At 45.4% G+C, this 23,007-nt stretch overlaps 1 gene segment (V, D, J or C); it reads left to right on the top strand.

Moving 5' to 3' along the window:
- The first annotated feature begins 12,280 nt into the window (after positions 1-12,280).
- LOC132524504 (T cell receptor beta constant 1-like) overlaps positions 12,281-23,007 on the top strand; it is a 146,047-nt gene continuing 135,320 nt past the window's right edge. The window contains 2 exon segments of the C gene segment in view: positions 12,281-12,345; positions 12,458-12,802. Of these exon segments, the coding sequence occupies positions 12,297-12,345; positions 12,458-12,802 (394 nt within the window).

Raw genomic sequence — 23,007 nt, 5'->3', positions numbered from 1 at the left:
CTTACGGAAAAACTGAAGTAAACAATCAGGGCAAATCGGTGTTAGTGAATAGAATGTTCTTCCCTGGTAAAGTGAATCCTGGAACCAGGCTGTTTTCCCTGAGAATCGGCTCAAGGGTTCCATTGGTCTGGGGGCATTTCTCTTCTAGCCACATGTGGTTCTCTCCACGTTTCATGTGCAGGGTCAGAAACCTTTTCTTTTTCTTGTAAAGGGCCAGATAGTAAATGTTTTAGGCTTTGCAGGCAATATATATGGTCTCTGTCACTACTACTCTACTCTTGTCCATGAGCAACTCTAAAGAGTACATGAATAAGTGAGTGCAGCCCTGTTTTTTTTTTGGGGGGGGGAGGGGTGTCTGGACTTTAATAGCCTCATGGATAAAATGAATACCCAGAGAAAATAATGGGGAAATGGGAGAAGTTAATCTTTGATCCACATATTAGAGTTTTGTTAAAGTGCCAACTTAATTCAGTTATGTCTCTGTCAGAATTCACTTCACATTTCTCTCTCTTCCCATTTGCAGCCATATCCTACCTCCATTCCTCAAGATTAGGCTGGTAAAGCAGGCATAATAAAAGGACAATTAAGGGCTTCCCTGGTGGTGCAGTGGTTGAGAGTCCGCCTGCCGATGCAGGGGACGCGGGTTCGTGCCCCGGTCCTGGAGGATCTCACGTGCCGCGGAGCGGCTGGGCCCGTGAGCCATGGCCGCTGGGCCTGCGCGTCTGGAGCCTGTGCTCCGCAATGGGAGAGGCCACGGCGGTGAGAGGCCCGCGTACCGCAAAATAAATAAATAAATAAACAATTAAGTTTTATCATAGAGGTTCTCAGGTATGTAACCTGAGACCCACAGCTGTCAGAACAGCATGCGCAAATGCCATCTTGAAATAATTTGGAAACTTGCCACTTCTGAATATGATAGTGAGTGGCTAGTGAGGCATTTATTGAGAGAAAACATTCTATTGGATTGGAAGGCAATGAGATTAGGAAGAGAAACAGAGACGGATGAAGGTGAAAATGATGCTGAAGGTCAAAATAGAGCATCATAAATGGAAAATGACAAGAAAGAGGGAAAAATTAGAGTACACACCCCACATTAATTTTTTGACAAAGACAGTTTTCTTTCAGATATTTATATCCCCACCAGGAAAACTTTTTGTGATCTGTCTCCAAGCTCCATCATCCCAACCTTCTTCAATGTAACCACCTTGCTTTTATGGGATACATTTCCTAAATCAAAGTACACAGATATCCAAAGAGTTCCATTACTAGGCTCAGAAATATTTTTCTATTATAGTTTTGGAAATTCGGGGATTAGGAAAAACCTAGTAAGCACCTTGAATAGCTCCTGGGACATAGGCTAGTGAGCAACCATTCACAAGTGCTGTAACCCTCAAAACTCTCAGTCATTGTCACTTTGCTACTTCATCCTTGTGAGTGACAGTCATCAAAGTATTTAGCAATCTTAGTAGAGAAGACAGGTTCACATAGGATAAGTCATGTCAAGCTGATCCCATTTTCTTTTGGGTGAGCTCGCTAGATTGAAGAATTTGGAAGAAATTGGGACTAGCATGTCTTGTTTTCAGCAAAGCACTTGACAATGTTTCCATGGTAGTTTTGCAGTTTCCATGGCATTTTTGCAGGTAAGGAGTTGATACATGCTCTTGTAGCTGTACTCCAAGGTAGATTCCCAGCTGATTAACAACTTTTCTCCAAAGTGCTGTCTCAGAGCCCATATGAAATGTAGCAAGAAGTCCCTGAGGTCTCTGATTTGAGATCACAGAAAGCCATGTAGCTGATTTGCTAGTGACCCAGAGCTGAGAAGAATCAACACCACAGGTGACTGAATCAAGGCACCAAAGATGTAACATCCAATGTAAAAATCTCCCTGGTTTGTCCAAGTAGTTCTCCAATCATTTTACTCTCTTAAGTGCTACTACCAGACTCAGCTTTGACCCACGATTTGATATAATGCCATTCCTAGACAAATGGAATTCAAGGAGATCAAGGCTAATGACAGAGCATCAAGTAACATTGGCCAATCATCACCCTGGGCTCTTGTCTCCTCTCTGCTCAAGCATCTTAGCTGTCACCATTTCCTTGTGACCAAGTCCTCATTTGATCACCACCTCCAATTAATGGGTTTCTTTTGTTCTCAGGTTTTTGTGTCAATACCCACTTAGTATCCTAACTCCTTAGAAAAGTGTTCAGCTTTACCAGTCTGAAGCCAAACTGTCACCCCCAAGCCCAACCTACTGCCTTCTTCCCATCCCTCTGAGGCTCACAGCCATCTTCATGGGGGGTAGGGGATGGGTCTATTCCTCTCAGTCCTGCCAAAGTAGCCCCAACCCACCTTTTGAGGTGTTGGCACAGGTCATAAAAGGGAAAGAGGGAATGTGAGCTGAAGAAACAAACAAGGGCAGGGATTCCTCAAGCACATCCCCCTCAGGACCAGGGAAGTGCACTGAGAAGACAGGAACCTGGGCAGGGAGACACCGGGTCCCATCCTGTCTGAGCTGAGGAGGGCTTCAGGCCCCTCTGCTGTGTGGTCCTTTGTCTCCTGGGAGCAGGTGGGACAGCTTTGTCTTTGAACTTCTAGCTTTTTTCATGGAGCTGCCTCAGGAGACTCTCTGAATGTGGTTTCTTAATTCCTCAGGCCCTATGGACACTGGAATTATATTGTTATTATAACTTTTGAATTTTGTTGCAAGATTTGATTTCCTTGTCATGAAGACAGCTAGATTTTGAGCTCCTGAAGCAAACATTTTGTGTTTACATCCCCAGTTTGTAACTCTGTCTCTGGAACGGAGTAGATACTTAAGCACCTCTTTGCCCCTCGGGCACTTGAGCCCCATCTACAATATCCCCACCAAAGGTCATCCAGCTTCTGTTGCAGAGAGGAGATCATGGTATCTCCTCAACCATCCAGTTAGAAAATTCTTCCCTGTGTTGAACCAGGAAACAGTCTATTTAAAGCTCTGACCATTTTTTCTTAGTCTTGTCCCTTGGGAAGATAGAACCAGGAGAGTCATAGTAAGAAAATAAGTGGTCACTAGAGGCCAAAACCAGCAGAAGATTGTGGGTTCTAGAATAGTATCTTGATAAGCCAGGGTTCCAGTCCGTTAGAGACTCCTTTACCTCTGTATATAGCAGGGACACATCTCAAAAGGCAATCTCAAAAGTTGTTTCACATTACTGGAGAAAGGCATGCCAGATAGTACTAGCTGAAGCTAGAGGCTAGCTTCATTTTAGACAACCTAGCAGAGCTATTTCTTAGAATAAATTGGTATAGGACTAGTTAGAGAGCTTAAAGATCTGGTTAAACTCCTCTCCTTCAAAAACCCTTTTCCAACTCTGGCAGACCCCAAATGATAACTGTTTTTTCTATATATTCTTTCAGTGCTGGTAAATACAGTTTATACCCCATTATTTTATTTATTTATTTATATTGAAATATAGTTGGTTTACAATATTATATTATTTTCAGGTGTACAGAATAATGCTTCAATATTTTATAGATTATACTGCATTTCAAGTTATTACAAAATAATGACTATAGTTAGATAAGCAACAAGGATATATGGTATACCCATTATTTTACGATCGGTGAAATATACAGTTATTTCTTCAGGTGCTTCATCTTGATATTGGCTCTGTTTTACTGTCTAGAATATTCACGTACACCAAAAACAAATCTGTATATTCTATGGTTTTTGTTTCTTATTGTTTTATTTCTCCTTTCCACACAGAACCCATTGCTATCAGGGCACTTCTATTGATTCGCATGGAATCAATATGGCTGTTTGGTGACCAGAACATAGCATGGGACCAGTCCTTGAAGAAGCTGAGACTTCAGTCAGGCTCTCAAATGATGAGAAGAAAGCATCTGGTTGTGGTTCTAAAGCCTGGGATCCTAGCAAGATGAACAGGTGGTGATTAGACTGTTTGCTCATCTGGGAGTGTTGGAAGGTAACCCCTAGGGAGGAAATAGTGAAAAGCATGTAGTGGGCTCTCAGGAATAGCTGTTGTTTCAGGCAAAAGGAGTACACCTTTAATATGTCATGCAAGACTGACAGGTAAGAAGGGGGGTTTTGATGGGAAGGAGAAAAAGAAAATAATTAAGATATGTATATTATCTTGATTGTGGGGATGGTATAGGTGTTTTCATATGTCCACACTCCTCAAATGGTACACATTAGATGTGTACAGTTCTTTTCATATCAATTATACCTCAATAAAGCTGTTAAAAATAAATAAAATAGGGACTTCCCTGGCGGTCCAGCGGTTAAGACTCTGCGCTTCCAATGCAGGGGACGTGGGTTCGATCTCTGGTCGGGGAACTAAGGTCCCACGTGCCGCTCGGTGCGGCCAAATAAATAAATAAAATAAAATTATGGAGGACAACATGCAGGAAATTTTAAAAAGGAATTGGAAAAAAAAAGATACAGCCTGTGACCTTAAAAAGAGAAAATTCAGTAGGGAAGACGAGTACCCACATGACAAAAATGTGTTATAATAGGAGGGGAAAAAAAAAAAAAGGGAAAATCTAGGACTTTTGGAACCAAGAAACTGGCATTGCTTCCTGGAGGACAGGGTGAAAAAAATGAGAAATGCAAGTTGTTCAAAGAAGTCCAGGTAAATTAAGTACACGTTCATTAGCTATAATCATCACCCTGTCTGGATCTGTCTAGAGCGTATGGGAAACAGACAAGGTCTGTGTGAGGTTCTGCAAATTATGCAATAAGCATCCTGTGAAGTGAAATATCTCTGTTGTCAGAGGACTGAACTGGTGCATTTCTTTGTATCTCTGCAGGAAGGAGCCCAGTGCAAGAAGACAGAGACCATGCCAAGCGAGGAGGGCATTCCTGAGTGAGTGGGGTGTTGGAGCCCAAGTAGGGTGAGGCCAGCAGGCTGGTGAAGCCCAGCAGATTGAGAAGGGCACCCACATGGGGAAGGGCATGCCTGTTGTGGGGTATCGGAAACTGGACTGCAGTAAGGAGGGTTCTGACGTGGGTAGACGCTCTGACACAGGGTCAGACCCAAGCAGAGTGAGAAGGACATTTACAAAGGAGCAAAGGTGGCCATTGCAATGGACAGCTGGGTACCTGCAAGGATCCAATATGTAAATCTATGAAGGATAACAGGAGCCAGGTTTCTCAGTATTGGATAAGGGGATTGCAAATATGGAAAGGCAGAACACTAGAATAAACCTTACAATATTGGAATTGGAAACAGAAGTATTTCTGTAAACTCATGGTTTTTCCATATGCATAGATAAATTTAGAATTAAAGATACATGTAAATGTGTGTACATGTATGTACATATATATATATATGCGTATTTTTCCGAACTCTGTCCACTGTGATGATCCTAAAGTAGTCACCCCCAAAGCCCAGATGTAGTGCCCATGTCTTATTTTCTAAATACCATTATCCAATGTATTATCTATGTATGGTGATAGATGGTAACTAGAATTATTGTGGTGATTATTTTGTAATGTATAGAAATATTGAATTGTTGTGTTATGCACCAAGAAATAATATAATGTTGTAGGTCAATTATACTTCAAACCAAACAGGCGAACAAACAAACAAACAAACTCATAGCAAAAGAGAGCAGAGGCAAGAGGTTGGGGAAGAGGGAATTGGATGAAAGTGGTCAAAAGGTACAAACTTCCAGTTATAACATGAACAAGTACTGGGCATGTCATGTACAACATGATGAATATAATTAACATTGCTCTGTGTTATGTATGAAAGTTAAGAGAGTAAATCCTAGAAGTTCTCATCACAAGGAAAGACAATTTTCTTCCATTTTGTATCTATGTGAAATGATGGATGTTCATTAAACTTATTGTGATAATCGTTCCATGATGTATGTAAATCACATAAGTATGCCGCACACCTTAAACTTACACAGTGCTGCATGTCAATTATACTCAATAAAACTGGAAGAAAAAACACACAAAAATAAATAAATACCATAATCCACTCAAAGGAACCAGGACTTTGCAGAAACAGCTGATACCAAGACGGAGACAGGGAAAGTACAAGATGAGACTTGAATGTCTTCTTGTGCCATGAAGGAAGGAAATACTCAAAGAATGATGGAGACCCTGACAGGAAGGAAGGTTTAAGAAGGGAAACAATTTCCCTATTTCCATATCTCCTTTGGATAATACTTGATACACACTGAAAAATTATTATTCTATACCTATCCTTTAAAATTAAAGAAAACAATAGTACCAAAAGCTCACCTCATGCCAGGCAAATTAACTTTTAGCATTTACATTTCAGCCTTGTATCCTAACTTCCATAAAGCCGCCAGTAAAAATACACTAACAGCAACCATACCACATTTGGAACACATTTTTTAAATGGTTAGATTGACTCATTACATATGGTCTCTTACTATTTTCCATTATATTCATTTATGCATTTGTTCATTAAATAAGCATGTATTAAGTACCTGCAAAGTGTTGAGTATAGTTAGATGAGCTGAGGACACTGGGAGGTCCTGGCACATCAGCCTGGTAAACGGCGGGGGGGAGTTTACCCTAACTGGCTCATGCTGTTTCAGACTTGGACAGAGGCTCGGAGGCCATTATTTCAGACTCTCCCCTCGTCCAGGTTTCATGGATGAAGAAATGAGAAGGTGAGAAGATGAAATGATTGAGCCATCTAAAAACCAATTATATTTTAACCCTCCTAAAATACACACTTTAAAACTCTCCAAACTATACATTATCTGAAAAGCCTGATTTATTGCTCCTATAAGTCTAGTAGCATTTTGAGGATGAGAACATTGTCTTTTTCACAAATGCTTGTTGAGCTAATTAAAATAGTCTATGTGCTCCATGAGGGTCTGTTTTACTCCCTTCTCTATTCCTAGTCCTTGAACAATACCTGGCATATATAGTACATGTTCAACAAACACTTATTGAAAAATATTTTTAAAAAAGAAGAATATGCTAAGCAAGTGTGTATATGGTGGTGGTAGTTGACGATGTTTCACCAGCACGTGATACGGTGCTTCAGATGTCTCCTTGCCTGTGTATTTCCCTGCCTTAAACGTCTCTGCTTCATCCCTACCCATCATCTCTGCTCTCAGTGCTCTATCAGGAGGACTGGGGTCCCATGACTGAGATGAGGTTAACGTGCCTCTTTGACCCCTATGAGGAGCTGTGACTTTACTGAAACTCCCGGCTAGAACGGAGCGGGGGTGGGGGTGGGGGGAGGGAAGGTGTGTGGACAGTTGAGAGCACTAAGGTCCATTGCACGTGGCACCTGCCCAACCTCAGTAGCAGTGTATCTGCTGTCCCTTTGGCTCGCAGCCCTCAGAGCCTTTTGTTTTGCCCCTGCATCTTCCTCTGTGTATATCTGCTCCATATTCAGGCTCAGCAACCCAAGGAGGTGAGATGCTCCCTGGGGATACAGGTTGCAGCGTATTCCTCTTGTATTCCCCTCAGCCCCCACTGAGGGGTGCTTCCTATCTAGTTAGCCCCGAATTCCTGGGTCTTAAAATGACATACAGCTGGTTCCAGGGACGGGCTCTGACGACCTGCGCAAGGCAGCCTGTCTGAGTTAAATCAGGATGAGGCTGGAAGGGGATGGTCCCGCATCCCCGAGAGGCAGCAGGGGAGGATATCTGCCCAAAGTGGTGGTGAAGGGATGTGTGTATGAGGGAGGAGGCGGCACTAGACAGTAGAAAAAGGGAGGGAAAACCCAGTTATTTGTTGGGCGTGGGGAGCTAATTGCAAACAAAGCAGCTGAGAAACCTCCTTGGGAAGCTGGGGCTTGGTGGCAGGTCTCCTCCTCTGCCCCTGCCTCTGTACACCCAGTCCTGACAAGACAGCCCCGACGCACCTCTGCAGGTGCTGGCGCAGGGCATGAGAGGGGGAGAGGGAATGTGAGCTGCAGAAACTAACGGGGCCGTGACTCCCCAAGCAAATCCCCTTCAGGACCAGGGAAACACACTCAGAGGACTGGGACCTGGCAGGGAGACACCGGGTCCCATCCTGTCTGAGCTGAGGAGGGCTCCAGGCCCCTCTGCTGTGTGGTCCTTTGTCTCCTTGGAGCAGGTGAGTCCTGGGAACAGGTGGGACAGCTTTGTCCTTGAACTTCAAGTTTTTTTTATGGAGCTGCCTCATGAGACTCTCTGAATGTGGTTCCCAGAGGCCCTTTGGACACTGGAATTACCCAGACCCCAAAACACCTGGTGACAGTGTTGGGGAGCAACGGGACCCTAAAGTGTGAACGACATCCGGGACGTAATTCTATATACTGCTATACACACAATGCTGAGAAGTCACTGGAGCTCCTGTTTTTCTAACAATAGGCCTCATCCAGATTGAGAAATCAGTCCAAGACGGGAGAGCCATGGGCTCCCAACCCTCTGACTGTAGGGCCCCCTAAGACCTCTTACTGCCTTTCTGTCTTGGTCCAGGACAGAAGAACTGAGTTTTCCATTTGGCCACAAGGGGGCACTGTGACTCTCCTGAGATTCAGGGAGAAGAGGGAGGTCGAGAGAACTCCCTGGATGGGAGAGGGTTGAGAGAGAGTCCGGGTTTGTTCACAACACAGGAGAATGTGGTTTGCGGAGGCTGTGAGTCCGTGCTGAAATGTTAGGGGTTAAACACAGACTATTGGCTTTGTGTTGATCTGCAGGGGTTTTTTTTTTCCCTTATTAACAGGAGGTACTTTTATTGTTTTTTAAACATCTTTATTGGAGTATAATTGCTTTATAACAAAGTGAATCAGTTATACATATACCTATGTTCCCATATCTCTTCCCTCTTGCGTCTCCCTCCCTCCCTCCCTCCCTATCCCACCCCTCTAGGTGGTCACAAAGCACCGAGCTGATCGCCCTGTGCTATGCGGCTGCTTCCCACTAGCTATCTATTTTACGTTTGAAAGTGTATATATGTCCATGCCACTCTCACTTTATCACAGCTTACCCTTCCCCCTCTCCATATCCTCAGGTCCATTCTCTAGTAGCTCTGTCTTTATTCCCGTCATGCCCCTAGGTTCTTCATGACCTTTTTTTTTTTCTTAGATTCTATATATATGTGTTAGCATACAATATTTGTTTTTCTCTTTCTGACTTACTTCACTCTGTATAACAGACTCTAGGTCCATCCACCTCACTACAAATAACTCAGTTTTGTTTCCTTTTATGGCTGAGTAATATTCCATTGTATATATGTGCCACATCTTCTTTATCCATTCATCTGTTGATGGACACTTAGGTTGCTTCCATGTCCTGGCTATTGTAAATAGAGTTGCAATGAACATTTTGGTACATGACTCTTTTTGAATTATGGGAGCCTTAGCATGTGGGTTCATTGTTACCGTGCTTGGTCTTTCCAGGGTCTCCGTGGGAATCACAGCATATGCACCAATGTCTCTCACTCTAACTGGGTCTGTATGCCAATGTCTTCCAGCTGAGTGTCCTCTGAAATCTCTGCTCAGTTCTATAGCCTTCCAGAACCTTCTAGAGTCCCACCCTGTGTAGACACAACTGGCCAAGAAAAAAGGTAATTTCCCTTCATGTATTCTTGGGGCTCCCATAACCCAAATCCCAGCTGTCTTGGAATCAGTTATGTCTTTTCTATATATCTTCGAGGAGCATATACTATTACTATTTGATAATGGGCAGTGTTTGAATTTACCTACATGTTTACCATTCCACTTCTTCACTATTTGTTCTTGCAATGCAGACTGTCCTTAGATCATTTTCTTTCTTTGGTCACATCCCTAATTCAGATAATTTAAACTCACCTTTCACCCCACTCCTTGCTTTGGGAAATGCTTATGTTAGCTAATGTTCTCAGGGCAATGGAGCTTTTCACTTTTACTCATTGTTTGGGGTTTTAGTTTAAATTCCATTGCTTTTTGTCATCTGTGAAATTTTGCATATGTACTGACAGCCTAACAATGCAATAACATTTTATTTATTCATATTTTTCTGTTTTCTTGTAGAAGGGCCAATCAGTGTCTTCTTACTACAGGGAATGGCCATCATAATAATGTTAATAGTAACAATGTTGGCCTTTTAACTAGGGTTAATTTTTGGTGCTTTTCTAAGAATGGAATATCTCCAACGGCAGTGGATTTAAGGTCCATCATATATGTAACCTGTTCAGGAGGAGAATATCCAACCCACTTTGCTCAAATTCTAACCCATATACCCTTACATTTTTTTGTTTCATGGGCCACAGTGAAAAATCTGATAAAATTTATTACATTAGAAAAATATTAGTATTTTCTTCCTGACCCAGCACATCCCTGGATTAAAAAACATTTCACTTATCAACTCTTGACTTTACACATGGATAAGTACCCTCCCTAGTCCCAACATAGATTTATATAGATTCTTGTTATTCCAACTTGGTAATAAATATCTAATATAACAATAAACAAATGTTATAGTTAGCAACTATAGATCATTTCATTTTTGTGTTTATTCATATCTTCAAATTTTCTAGAATGAAAACTCAATACTGGCATAACAGTATGTTTTAAGAAAACGGATGATATTCCAATAAGTAAGTGGACAAAAGGCATAAGCAATTTATAGTGTGAAGTAGGAAAGACTCATGGTGGATCACGCAAGCTAGTCCCAGATTGGAAAACTGTCTGTGGATCGGATGGGCCTGGTTTGGTTTCTAACATTTTGGAAATGCACGGGGCTTTGGAGATCATTTGCATTCAGTCCCCATGTTGTAATAGCTGAGGAAATATGCTATCACATTCATGAAGTGATTGAAATACTGGACACATTTCTCAAACTTCATATAAGCTACATTTGATTCCCTAGTGGTTGTCTGTGACTATACTGAATTACCCACGGCAGTAGAATTCTGGGGGTGAACGTGTTGAAGTTTTGTGCTTGTTCCTAGCTGTTGCTCGGTGAGTATTTGTTGAACAAATCAAGATGGTCTATAAGCTCCACAGGGGCTGGGGTAGTATCTGCAGGGCTGCATTTTGTTCATTCCTAAGAATCCAGAAGTAACCAATCTCCATTGAGTAAAAATTGAATGTCCTAGATAAGTGGATGAATGGTGTTGTTGCCGACTGTTTTGGTTGTTTCAGGTGCTCCTTTCTTCTTCATGATTTCCTGGAGTTTCTACCCATCACAGCTGCTCCGGGTCTGTGGAGTGAGTGAGGGATCTGGGCTGCCGACGCGGGCTGGTAAGAGGCCTGTGATCTGGGAAATGCGCAGCTTTGGCCACAAGGCGGCGCTGTGGCTCCACTGAGACCGCCGAGACTGGGGTGGGGGAGGGGCTGGGAGTGAGTAGAGGGAGGGCGTGAGGAGGGGAGCAGGGCATTGAGGCTTCATGCTTACATCAGTTGCGTGCATCGTTTGCAGACTTCTCAAAGATACTAAACTGAAGTCATTTTCAAATGGATTTCCGTTTGTCTTGCACCGGACGTCTTGCGCTCTTTTACTTGGGGCAACTTGTTTGCTTTAAGCCCAGCCAAGCCCTGCACCCTCAATACAGGGCCAGAGAGTGGCTTATTCCTTGTTATGGCCCCCTCTCAGCACTCTTCCCAATGTCTGGTTCCTGGCTGGCATCACAGTCGTGCCTTTTTTTTTTTTTTTTTTTTGCTGTACGCAGGCCTCTCACTGTTGTGGCCTCTCCCGTTGCGGAGCACAGGCTCCGGACGCGCAGGCTCAGCGGCCATGGCTCACGGTCCCAGCCTTTCCGTGGCATGTGGGATCTTCCCGGACCGGGGCACGAACCCGTGTCCCCTGCATCGGCAGGCGGACTCTCAACCACTGCGCCACCAGGGAAACCCCACAGTCGTGCCTTTTTAATGATGAGCACTGGTACAGAAAAGGACCACAGCCTTCCAATCTTCCTCCCTCCATGCAGCTGGGCAAAGGGGCTCCAGCCAGCTTAGACACTGAGGGAAAGGACGTTTTAAGTGTTGTCCTGCCTCGGACTGAGCAGGGGAGGAAGGAGATCTCTTCAAGGGGGTATGGTCTGTTGCTGAGAGGGGCTCTTGGAAGGGAGAGAGGACAGAGGGAGAATCTATATAATGAGGAGGGCAGCTAATAGCAAAAGAGCAACTGTCAGAGGACTATCTCAGCCCAGTCCATTCAAGTCCACCTTCTATAAAAATCTATGTAAGGCATAAAAGGGGAAGGAAGAAACATCGCTTGGGGCTGGGGAAACTGACAAGGACACTGATGTCACAGGCAAAAGCACCAACCAAGGCCAAGGAGACCAGAGGCCACCCCCCACCCCCGGGGCATCCTAGTTAGATGATCCCACTTCGACCCTGACACCGCCATGGGCTGCGGGCTGTTCTGCTGTGTGGTCCTCTGTCTTGTGGGAGCAGGTGAGTCGTGCGTTCACATGGGCTGCCCCCGGACCCCCAACAATTTCTCTGCAGCTGCATCAACACCTCCCCTTCTGGGCTTTGTCTGAATTTTGTCCCTTTCTCCCAGCAGCCTCTGCGGACACGGAAATAACTCAGATACCAAAATACCTAATCATGGAAACTAGAAATAAGAAATCTTTGAGATGTGAACAACGTCTGGGTCACAATGCTATGTACTGGTATAAACAGAGAGCTCAGAAGCCGCCGGAGCTCATGTTCGTCTACAACTACCAGGAACTTGCTGGCAATGAGACTGTTCCAAGTCGCTTCCGGCCTGAATGCCCAGACAGCTCCCGCATCTACCTGCACGTGGACACCCTGAAACTGGAAGACTCCGCCCTGTATCTCTGCGCCAGCAGCAAAGACACAGCCCTGCAGAGCCAACTCCTTCCTGTGCACAAACCTCCAGGGGCCAGCCAGGAAGCTAGGGGGCCAGCCAAGGCACCGTTTGCCACTTCCCATTAGACCCTAGACAGAAATCCCAGACCACAATACTGCCCGCAGGTTCATGGGGCACGGCAGGGCTCAGATCCCCACAGACGCCAGCAGTCTGTGCCGGGCTCGTCCTGACCAAGATTGTGCCTCTGGGTGAATAGAGGACAGACGTTCAAGTTTAAGTTGTCCCAAGGATTTTCCAATTGGCTGGCGCCCCTGGGAAGTCTTTCATGAGACACTTGACCTTCTGGCCGCCGCAGTACTACTAATCCTCCTTCTAAAAGGTGTCTTTCTCTGACTTCCCCTTCCATCCAAGTTAGACCCTGGATCTCAGCCCAGATCCCAGCTCCAACTATGCTCAGACCTTTTTCAAAGCACCTCATTCCCTCACCAGGGTCTCCAGCTGTTCCTGCCCCTGAGGACCACGGATCCCCCATCCCGCTGGGATTCCTATTCTCTGGTTCACTCCGCCGGCTGCGCGTTCAGGGGCTCAGCCGCTCGCTGGCTTCTCCTCCACTCCAGCCTTAACGCTTTCAGGCTTGCTCCTTTTTCCTCCTGTCTTTGTAACCCTAGCTCTTCGGGCCTTCGCCTCCTGTATGATCAGCCATAGAGTCCGACGGGCTTGGATTGTTGCTTACAGCAGGCAGTGAGGAGTGATGGGCTCCTGACATTTCAGAGCAGGACTTCGTCCCCAGGGCTGAACCCTGTATCTTCCGGCTCTGCTCCTTGTAATGGCTCTCTGGGCTGCACAACCCAGCAGCCAAGGGCTGACAAAGCCCTGCGTCCTGGAGGGTCAGCTGTCTGCATGTGCACCAAGGCTCCCTCCTCTCTCCTGCAGAGGATGCTCCAGGGACAGGGAGACCCCCCACAGAGCCTCAAACCATAATACCCAAGTCGACCCCTGTGGCGGCTCTCTATTCTACGTCTTTAGAGTGGGGGGTTTTTTTCACCCGAGTGTGACTCTGCCCTGTCAACTGGTTAAGAGATAAACACATCCCCATCTACTATTTCAATGCTTTATTTGTCGTGAAATAAACAAGCCTGCTGTAAAGTGGATGGTTTGGTTTAAGGTTTCATAGGGATCCTCTAAACGAATGCCTGCACGCCAGGACTCACACCCTACACGGGCCCAGAGGATAGGAAGGACGCCGCCCTGTGAGGAAGTGCGTTGCTGGGAGCTCGGCAGGTACCTGACTTCTGAGCTTCTTCTTTTCAGGAACCGAGGATTCCCTGTTGCCGAGGCTGTGGCCTCCCAGGGCTGAGCAGCACGGAGCTTTGGGGAATCAGAGAAGGACTTCCAGGCAAGGGTCCCAGGACTGGAGACCCCGCAAAGGACAGTAAGAGACCCAGCCTTTGGGAAACGGGTGTGAGAAAGATGTGTCTCTCTGTCCTCACCAAATCCATATTCTATAACCTGGCTCGTCTGTTCTCCGATTTCTCTTTTTCCCACCCAAGGCTAGACCCCGAGTCCCAGCCTGATCAAAGCGCCAAATCTGCACAGACGCTTGCTCTCCACCCCTCAGGCAGTCAGCGGGCCCCTGCGCCCCCCAGTTCAGAGCCAGCGTGCTGGGCTGGGTGCTTACTTTCTCGTCCACCCTCCTTCCCTTGCTCTGAAATGTCATTTTAGGTTTCAGGTCTCAACGTCTCACTAGATTTCCTCTCCACACTGACACTCGTAGGGTTATTTTTTGTTTTCGTTTGATCTCTTCACTCCCAACATTTTAGTCATCAGGCTCAGGATTGTGACACACAGAGTCCACGCCTCTGGACTGCGGCTCTGAATTGGCCATTAGAGAGGGGAGTGGGTCCCGCCTGTCTGTCTGGGTCTTCATACCTGGCCTCACTGTCCCGAAGCTTGTATTCTCCCAGGGTCCCTCTGCAACTGCAGTTTTTCACTCGGGGCGTGGGAGCCTGAACGCTCCAGGGCACACGGGGGCTGAGCCTTGGAGCACCCTGTGTCCACGTTGGCACGAGGCACTTGTGTGGGCACTCCTGAGTCTGTGGGTGCTGCCCAAGACTAGGACATCGTCACAGAGTCTCTTCGCTTGGGCTGCTAAAGACCTGATGCCCCCCTGGGGAGACCTCAGCCCTGCCCCGCCCCTGCCGTGGACCACAGGTTCTGCTGGGTGATCGTTTGTCTCCTGGGGGTATGTGGAAAACTCCCATCTCATTCCCTGGACCTAAGGCCAGTTCCAAACTTTTGCCTCATTCTCTTTCTGGACTCTGTCCTCCCACAGGACGCAGAGAATCTGGTGTCAGCCAAAGCCCTTGCCACTATGTCACAGGGATGGGATGGAATGTGACTCTGGGATGTGGTCCTGTGCCCTGTTGTTTGTATCTCTTCTGGTACCAACAGAGCCCAGGAAAGGGCATGGGGTTTCTGATGTCCATCCATAACAAAGTGTCTTCAGAGAAGGCAGACTTTTTGAAGGATCACTTCTCAGCTGAGATGCCTGATGACGTGTGCCTCACTCTGAAGACCCAGCCTGCACAGCTGGGGGACTCGGCCCTGTGCCTCTGTGCCGGGAGCTCAGCCACGGCCTTGCAGAGACGCTTCCTGCCCTTCCACCAACCCTACAGCTTCGCTGCTCTCCCCAGGCTCTCAGCCTCCCTGCCCTGCCCAAGGCGGGTGGGGAATGTGTGGTGGGACTGCAGCTGCTCCCCAGTAGCAGAGGTCAAAATTAACTTTAATTTGCAGAAAAGGAAATATTGCACAGGATATCTGGGGCTGTGGTATTTGGGAAAGGTTCCCAGACACCACAGAATGTGGCCGGGGACCCCAACGATGGGACAGGTGTAGCCAGTGAGTGACCTGGGGAGCCTACAGAGAAACCTGTGTATTCTCTTTTGGTCTCTGTGTTATTTCCTATTTAGCAAAACACGCCTTCCTTCCATCTCTGAGTGGAGATTGGCTTACTGGAGAGGAGGGGAGGGGTTTGCACGGGGATACCTAGGAGCCCCAACTGGGAACTTTCCAGAAGGTGAAGGATCTCAACGCCAGAGCCTAGTACCGGTAGGAGAGGGGTGTTCTGGGACAGTAAGCAGCTGAGGCAGAAGCACCTCAGGACCCTGCCAGCCAGGACAGAGAGGTTCTTTGGGGAACAGTGGTTGCCCCTGTGAATGTGATCTCATGCTCTTGGGCCAGCAGGGATCCAGGCCAACAAGAAGGTCACCACAGAGGACACACTGGGCAAGAGCAAACGCCCACAGAACTTCCCGTGCCCGCAACTGGCGTGAACTGCTCACTCTGGGCATGATGGGCGAAGATAGGACTGACTTCTCAGAGGCTAAGACCTGAGGGTTCCTGAACAACTGGCTGGAGGAATGATGCAGAGAATACTTCACAAGGGAGATACTGGATGTCCCATTAATAAGGCAGGTGGACCTCAAGTATTCAGTTAGAGACATAAATCGGTACTGTTGTGCTAGTGAATTAAGTATTTTATATTGGTTACACACTTTTCTTTCTTTCTTTCTCCCTCCCTCCCTCCCTGTCTCTCTCTCTCCCTTCCTTTCATTCTTTCTTTTTCTTTCTTCCCTCCCTCCTTTCCTTCCTTCCTTCCTTTCTTTCTTCTTTCTTTCTTCCTTTCTTCCTTCCTTCCTTTCTTTCTTTCTTTTTCTTTCTTCCCTCCCTCCCTCCCTCCTTTCCTTTCTTTCTTTCTTTCTCTCTCTCTCCCTCCCCCTTCCTTCCCTCCCTCCCTCCTTCCCTCCCCCCTTCCCCTTTCCTTCCTTCCTTCCCTCTTTCCTTTCAACAAAAGTTTCCTCACCCCAAGATATGGGAAGTATGGCTAGTGCATCGCAGGGACCCCATGTGTCTCAGAGGAAGAGTCAATCACAGGGTCATGTATGATGAGGGCTCAGCCTACCCTAAAGAAATCTCCTTCATGTTATGAAATCACCAGTTCCTCTAGAAAAGATGTACTGGGGCTACTAAGACAGAAACACCATAGAGAGAACATGCAAAATGAGGAGGAGATGTATAGTATCATATTGTTAGGGGAGTGAAAGTGGTGCTGTTAATAATTACCCTTGAACAACAAGGTGAGACCTATACTTACCCCACCTGTGTCGCAAACGTGGGCTTCATCTCAGAGTCCTGAACAGGAGGAGGCTTCAGGCTTGGGCAAACAGCTGTGGCTAATGGGAGACATGTCTGCTAAGAGCGGTGGTCATGGTGGCTCATGGGGTTTTGCTGGTGGATCTACCTAACAGGGTGGCCCAGAGTGAAGGGGCGCCTACCCTTCCTCCCTGAGGGACCACTAGTGGCTGAGCACGTGCCCCCCTTTTCCCCCCACATTCTGACCCCTGGAAGCAGCAGACAGGGCCGGTTTTCCAGGCAGCTGGGAAGAAACACAAGCCCCTGAGGCAACCTGAAAGACGGTGGCCTGAAGGGTCAACCCCTGCTGGGTTCAGCTTAAGGTGAGTCACAAACAATAAACAACCCTGGGGCTCCGTAGGAATTCATATGGAATCAAGCCGTTGGGTAATGTGGGTACTTAGGGCTCAGAGCTAGCACATTTTGTGTATTTGTGAATATGTGACCTTCCTGTGTAATGTAAAAAATTAATAAACAGAAGCCCCAATTAAACAGAGTTGGGAGACCAGGAGGTGGAGCTCTCCAGCCCTGTGATGGTAGCAGAGCCCAAGAGAAAGAAAAAGATTCCTCTTCTTTCCTGGCAACGACTCAGTCAGTGAAAAGCCTTGGACCCTTTTTTACTGCAGACCTCCCATCTTCCTTTTCCTGTCTGTAAAATGTGCAGGAACTTGCATGTGGCTTGCCATGGTTGCAGAAAAGCCGTGAGTCAGGTTTCTTCAATGTCTTACCAAGGGATATAGCCGGGGAGACAGACTCTGAGAGAGCTCTGAGAAACTGCTCTGAAAGGCATGGGCGGGGGGATGTGAGCGTATCTGTGATTTTGGCAAAGGGGACCTGCAACCAAGCTCACATCTCGGTAGAAGGCTGCTGCTGGTCACAAGGAACAGACACCTTAGTTCATCGTTTTAGTGCTTTTCTAAGTATGGGAAGATGCAAGAATCCAGGTTCTTGAAAATTTCTCCTGACAATATCTATCTGAAGGCCTGTTCTGCCAGTTTTCCCAGAGCACAGAGTGCCCCATTCCTGATCTTTGCTAGGAAGGTGAGTTTCAGTTGCTTCCGTTTGTGTTGGAAAAGAAGCAGAAGCGGGGGAAGGGACGTCAATATGGTGATTCGGAAGAGTCGTGATTAGTGCTGCCTTCAGCTGGGAAACCCCGCACGGGAAGCCGGGAAGGCTCCGGAGAGGATGCTGGTGAGACATCCAGGAAATTACCGGAACCTTTCCTGCCCCAGCTGACGCTGTAAACACTTCCAATTTATTAAGAGGAGGCACTGTGGTTCCACTGAACCGCAAGATGCTGTGGGGAGAGTCAGAAAGAGCTGCACGAAGTGAGGAGTTCAGAAAGCTTTGTACTTTTGTCGGGCAGATCGGTTGCCAGTCTTGAGCCACTGCGAGAATACGAGCATGTGGGAAATGCTTCAAAACTGGGAAGAAAAGTAGACAGGGAGGGAGTTTGAAGGAGCATACTGGGTACCCAGGGGCAAGTGTATACAGAGGAGTGATAGCCTCAAAGGAAGATCAGAGAAGCTAGGGCATGAGCGAAGTCCCCAAACCCAGTTTCACGGAGCATGGCCCTACTTCAGAAAAGAGAAAGAGACAGTGACTAATTTTGAGCCGCATAAGAGGGGATTCTGGGCTTGGAGGACCTGTAAGAGTTCTGATGTCCCAGGAAGACCTGGCTATCAGATCGTGAAGAGGCTCAGAGAGCCAGTTCTCACCTATGAACACCACTGGGCAGGGGGTCGCCCCTCCCTCCCTGACCTGCCCTGGGTGCCAGGCTTCTCTGATTTGTGGCCTCTTGTGTCTTGGGAGCAGGTAAGTCCAGAAAACAGGAGGGAAACTCCTGATGTGGGTTTCCCAATTCCAGATCCTTGTTATTCCCTTCATCTGCTTCCTTGTCTCTATCGTAGCTTACATATCCTTTCCTATCAAAACCCGTGGATGCTCAGGTCAGACAGATACCAGGATCCTTATGGAGATGGAAAAGAAACTATCTTTGAACAGTCTTAGACGATGCACCATTTTGCCTTGTGCTGGTATTGACAAGACTCGGGACTGGGACTTAGGCTGATCCGTTAGTCAGAAAGAGCAAACCTTACGGTCCCTGGAGTATCTGAAGGTTACTGGTCTCAAAAAGATACCGAGATGTTCCCCCCGACAATGGGGTCAGCCACCACAAGCCGGAAGTCTCCGCACTTCTGTGTCAGCTGGGATGCCACAGGGCTGCAGAGTCACAGGCACTCAGTTCTGAGAAGGAACAAGGTGGTTCTCCTTCAAGAGGCACCTGCACTAAACAGGGGAAAAACAGAAGCCCTTCCGCCACCACTCCCACCCCAGGCAAACAGAGAGTGAGAGTAAAGAAAATAACAGAAAACGCATGTTGGTGAGGTTGTGGAGATGTTGGAACCCTATTGCGTTGTTGTGGGAATATAAAATAGTGCAAACACTATGGAAAACTGTGGCAATTCCTCAAAATACTGAACATAGAATTACCATATGATCCAGAAATTCCACTCCTGGCTATATACCCAAAGGAGTTAAAGCAGGAATTCAAACAAATATTAGCACACCTGTGTTCATAGAAGCATTGTTTGCAATAGCCAAAAGGTGAAAACAACCTGTCCAACGAAGAGATAAATGGATAAAGCAAATGTGATATATACATCCAATGGAATACTATTCAGCCTTAGAAAGCAATGACTTTCTGATTCGTGTTACAACATGAATCAACCTTGAAAACGTTATGCTACGTGAAATAAGCTGGACATAAAAGGCCAAATTGTGTTTGTATCCATTTATATGAGGTACCTGGAGTAGTCAAATTCATACAGACAGAAAATGGAATAGAGGTTTCCAGGGTCTGGGGTGAGGGAGGGAATGAGGAGTTAGTATTTAACAGATAGAGTTTCATTTGGGGAAGATGAAAATGTTCTGGAGATGGAAAGTGGTGATGGTAGCACAATGTGAATGCCACTAAACTATAGACTTAAGATGGTAAGTTTTATGTTATATATATTTTATCACAATAATAAAACAAAAGAACAGCTTAAATTAAAATTTAGAAACAGACAGTCTTTGAATAGAGATGAGTTCCATTCAAAAAAAGAATTGGTTAACCATAATTTTGAATGCAGAAAAGTTAAATTTTAGTGTCTTAAAGAGATTATACCCTATTTCTTAGGGAGGAAAGTATTGTTGATGAGAATATTTTAATAGAAGTGCTAAGTGTGCAGGGTAAACTCCAAGGACACTGTTCAATATAATACAGGTAGAATAATTTGAGATTCTGGGAAGTCTTGGAAGGGAGTGCAATGGGTAAGGATGAGAGGCAAATGGTGAAAATCTGTGTTCCGCATCATCCGATTCCTTTACAGAACCACCCAAATCTTCATTAGACTCTACTAAACTCACGGGATCTTGATGTACATAATTTTGTTGAGGAAATCAAAAAGGTCTTAGCTTTATGGACAGGTAATGAGACAGGGTTAGAGAAGACCAGGAGAATACAAGTGTCCATGGGCATGGTCAGAGATCTCTGGAAGGGCTTTGAATTTCCATAGCTTTTGGAATTTATAACCTCTAAGAAATTTCACCTAGTTTTCAAAGAAGAGAGAGCTTCACAGATCTTATCTGGGTTATAAATGTATTAGCTGAAACCTTGTTTTTATAAAAACGGGGGAAAAAAATCCCCTGATGATAGGAGTCATTATTTTAAGAAAAGGGTAATATATATTAGTTCCTACTGGAAGGAAAACTTCGTGTTTACATGAAACATTGGCTTCTTTTACAGAATTCGAGAACATGAACATTCTTCCCCATAATACAGCACTTTGAAATGCTGATGTAAAATATACTAGGTGGGCTGCTGGTAAGATCTTCGATAAGTTGACCTTAAATTTTCTTATGTGGTAGACGTCTTCTATATTCTTGTTTATATCGCAGATCTTCACGTAGTATATTTGTCATGCTTGTTATAAATTCTTGGTTCATCGGGTTCAGTAATTCGCTTTCTGGGGATATATACTGTCCAGTTGGTTATCTTTTTTGTTTTCAGTCCTTTAATGGTATCACTTATCCTGCTATTGATTCCTGCAGTAAAAATGCAGGTAAGATTGTCTCAGAGCAAAGAAGAGGTCGGGTAAGAGCAGAGCTTCACTTATTTTTACCATCTTGCTGTCTCACTGCTCTTCTGGGCTCACCTCTCATCTTACTCATATTCCAGCCCCAAATAGACTCAGTCTTTCCAGAATATTCTCTTGGTTTTGGTGAGTCTCTAGTGTTCATGTTTGCTTCCTGCCTCATCAGGTTTCCCTGGAGAAGGAGCCAGGAGATGGCGCTAGTTCACAATTTTAGCAGGATGCAGCACTCAGTGCCCTCATATTTCACGCGTTGTTACAATATCGGCTGGGCTCCTCTTGTCTGAAATGTAATGGCTGTTTATCATGGGGTCTCAGGCATCTCTTAAGCAATCTTAGATGTTCTGTTTTTTTTCAAATATCAGTAGTTAAGAACTGATTGGCAATCTGGCAATTTTATCTAACTAAAGCCAAACCATGCCAAGTGTTCCTTAAAACTGAGAAACACACTTTGCTTAGTGTGATTTATAGTGATTGTTTATACTTCTATGATTTTGTGTAGAAACTTCTCCTTCTCTACCATTAGAAACTCCATAAGACACATCAGCTGCTATTGTGAAAGGTTTTGAGTTACGTATGCACAAAATTCAGAAAAAAAATTTAGTTATAGGACATTCCCATCTGGGCTTGAGATAATTTTATCTAGTTTATATCCATGGGGCATCACTCAGGGTGGAATTTTCCTCCACTGGGTGATCTTATAAGAGGTACTGGTAACTCTTGGCTCGTTGGCACAGCAACTAGTCATTGATGACATTGATACATCGCCCATCAGTGTCACATGCAGCTGGATCAGTGATCTCTTCTCAGTGGTATTTGATGGACTTGTTGCCTTTGGACTTTGAAGTAAAGAAATAGATTCCATTAGAATATCTATATTTACTCTATGTAATGCACTATGTAAAACTGAATAACAGGTAAGTCAAATGTAAATATGTAAAGAAACTTGGGTTGGAAGTAAACTAAAAGTCAGAAGTAGCAAATGGGAGATACTGGCTCTGGAATCGAGTCCTTCTCAGATTCTGTTTTCCCAAATCCTTCTGTTTATTTTGTTATCCTACATTAATCCAGACTGGCCTTTCCTTTCTAGCATACTAATTGCAAAAGGTTAGAATATTTTATTTCCCACACGGGCATCAAAGAAAAACCTAGAGAAATATAATTTATCTACACACATATTTATTCATAGATGGGCAAATGGGCATTATATTATTATCCATTAACAGAGGCAAAAAGAGGATTTCTAAAAGAGAGACATAGAAGATAAAGAAATTCTCCAGCAGTACAGAAACAGGGAGTATTATTTTCTTCATTCTGGGGTAAGCTGATTAGTGGGGACCTTGCAAAGAGACCTAAGTGGTCTGCTTTGAGCGAGCTGTCCTAGGTTATCTAAGGAAAAACAACTTTAGCATCTCACCTAACCTAGACCAGGTTTGTACCATTTCCCTCATCAAAAGCTTCTCAAAGTCAAAACATTTCCACCATGGCCACATTTCTTTTTTCTCTTAAAATACAAAATCACAAATCAGCTAGGGCCTGTGTGTGTGTGTGTCCTTTTAGGAAAAACAAAGCAAAAAGCCCCACAAAAAACAAACAAACAAAAAGTGCAATAGGCAAACAGTGAAATAGTTTCTAATTTAAACACATCCCATAATTATTACATCACGGCAAAGACAATGTCTTGGTTACCACCCATAGACCGCGTGGGGGCGCTGTGGAATTGCCAAACTCCAAAAGGTTCTGGGGCAGAGCAAGCTGACAGAGCTAGGTGCCTGGGACCAGGAGGGTTAAGAAACAGCTTTGTTTCGTGGCTTTATCCTCCGGAAGGCTTAATAGCATAGACACTAATTTACAGGTGTGCTGTCCCAGATGGGAGCCATGAACTTCACCTATGCAGTGATGAGGGAGTCTCTGAGGTTACAAGGGAAAGTGAAGGGTGTGGAGCTGGGAGGG

The sequence above is a fragment of the Lagenorhynchus albirostris genome, chromosome 8 (assembly GCF_949774975.1).
Source record: "Lagenorhynchus albirostris chromosome 8, mLagAlb1.1, whole genome shotgun sequence".
In the NCBI taxonomy this organism is placed as follows: Eukaryota; Metazoa; Chordata; class Mammalia; order Artiodactyla; family Delphinidae; genus Lagenorhynchus; species Lagenorhynchus albirostris.
This window is presented reverse-complemented; position numbering and strand designations above follow the sequence as displayed.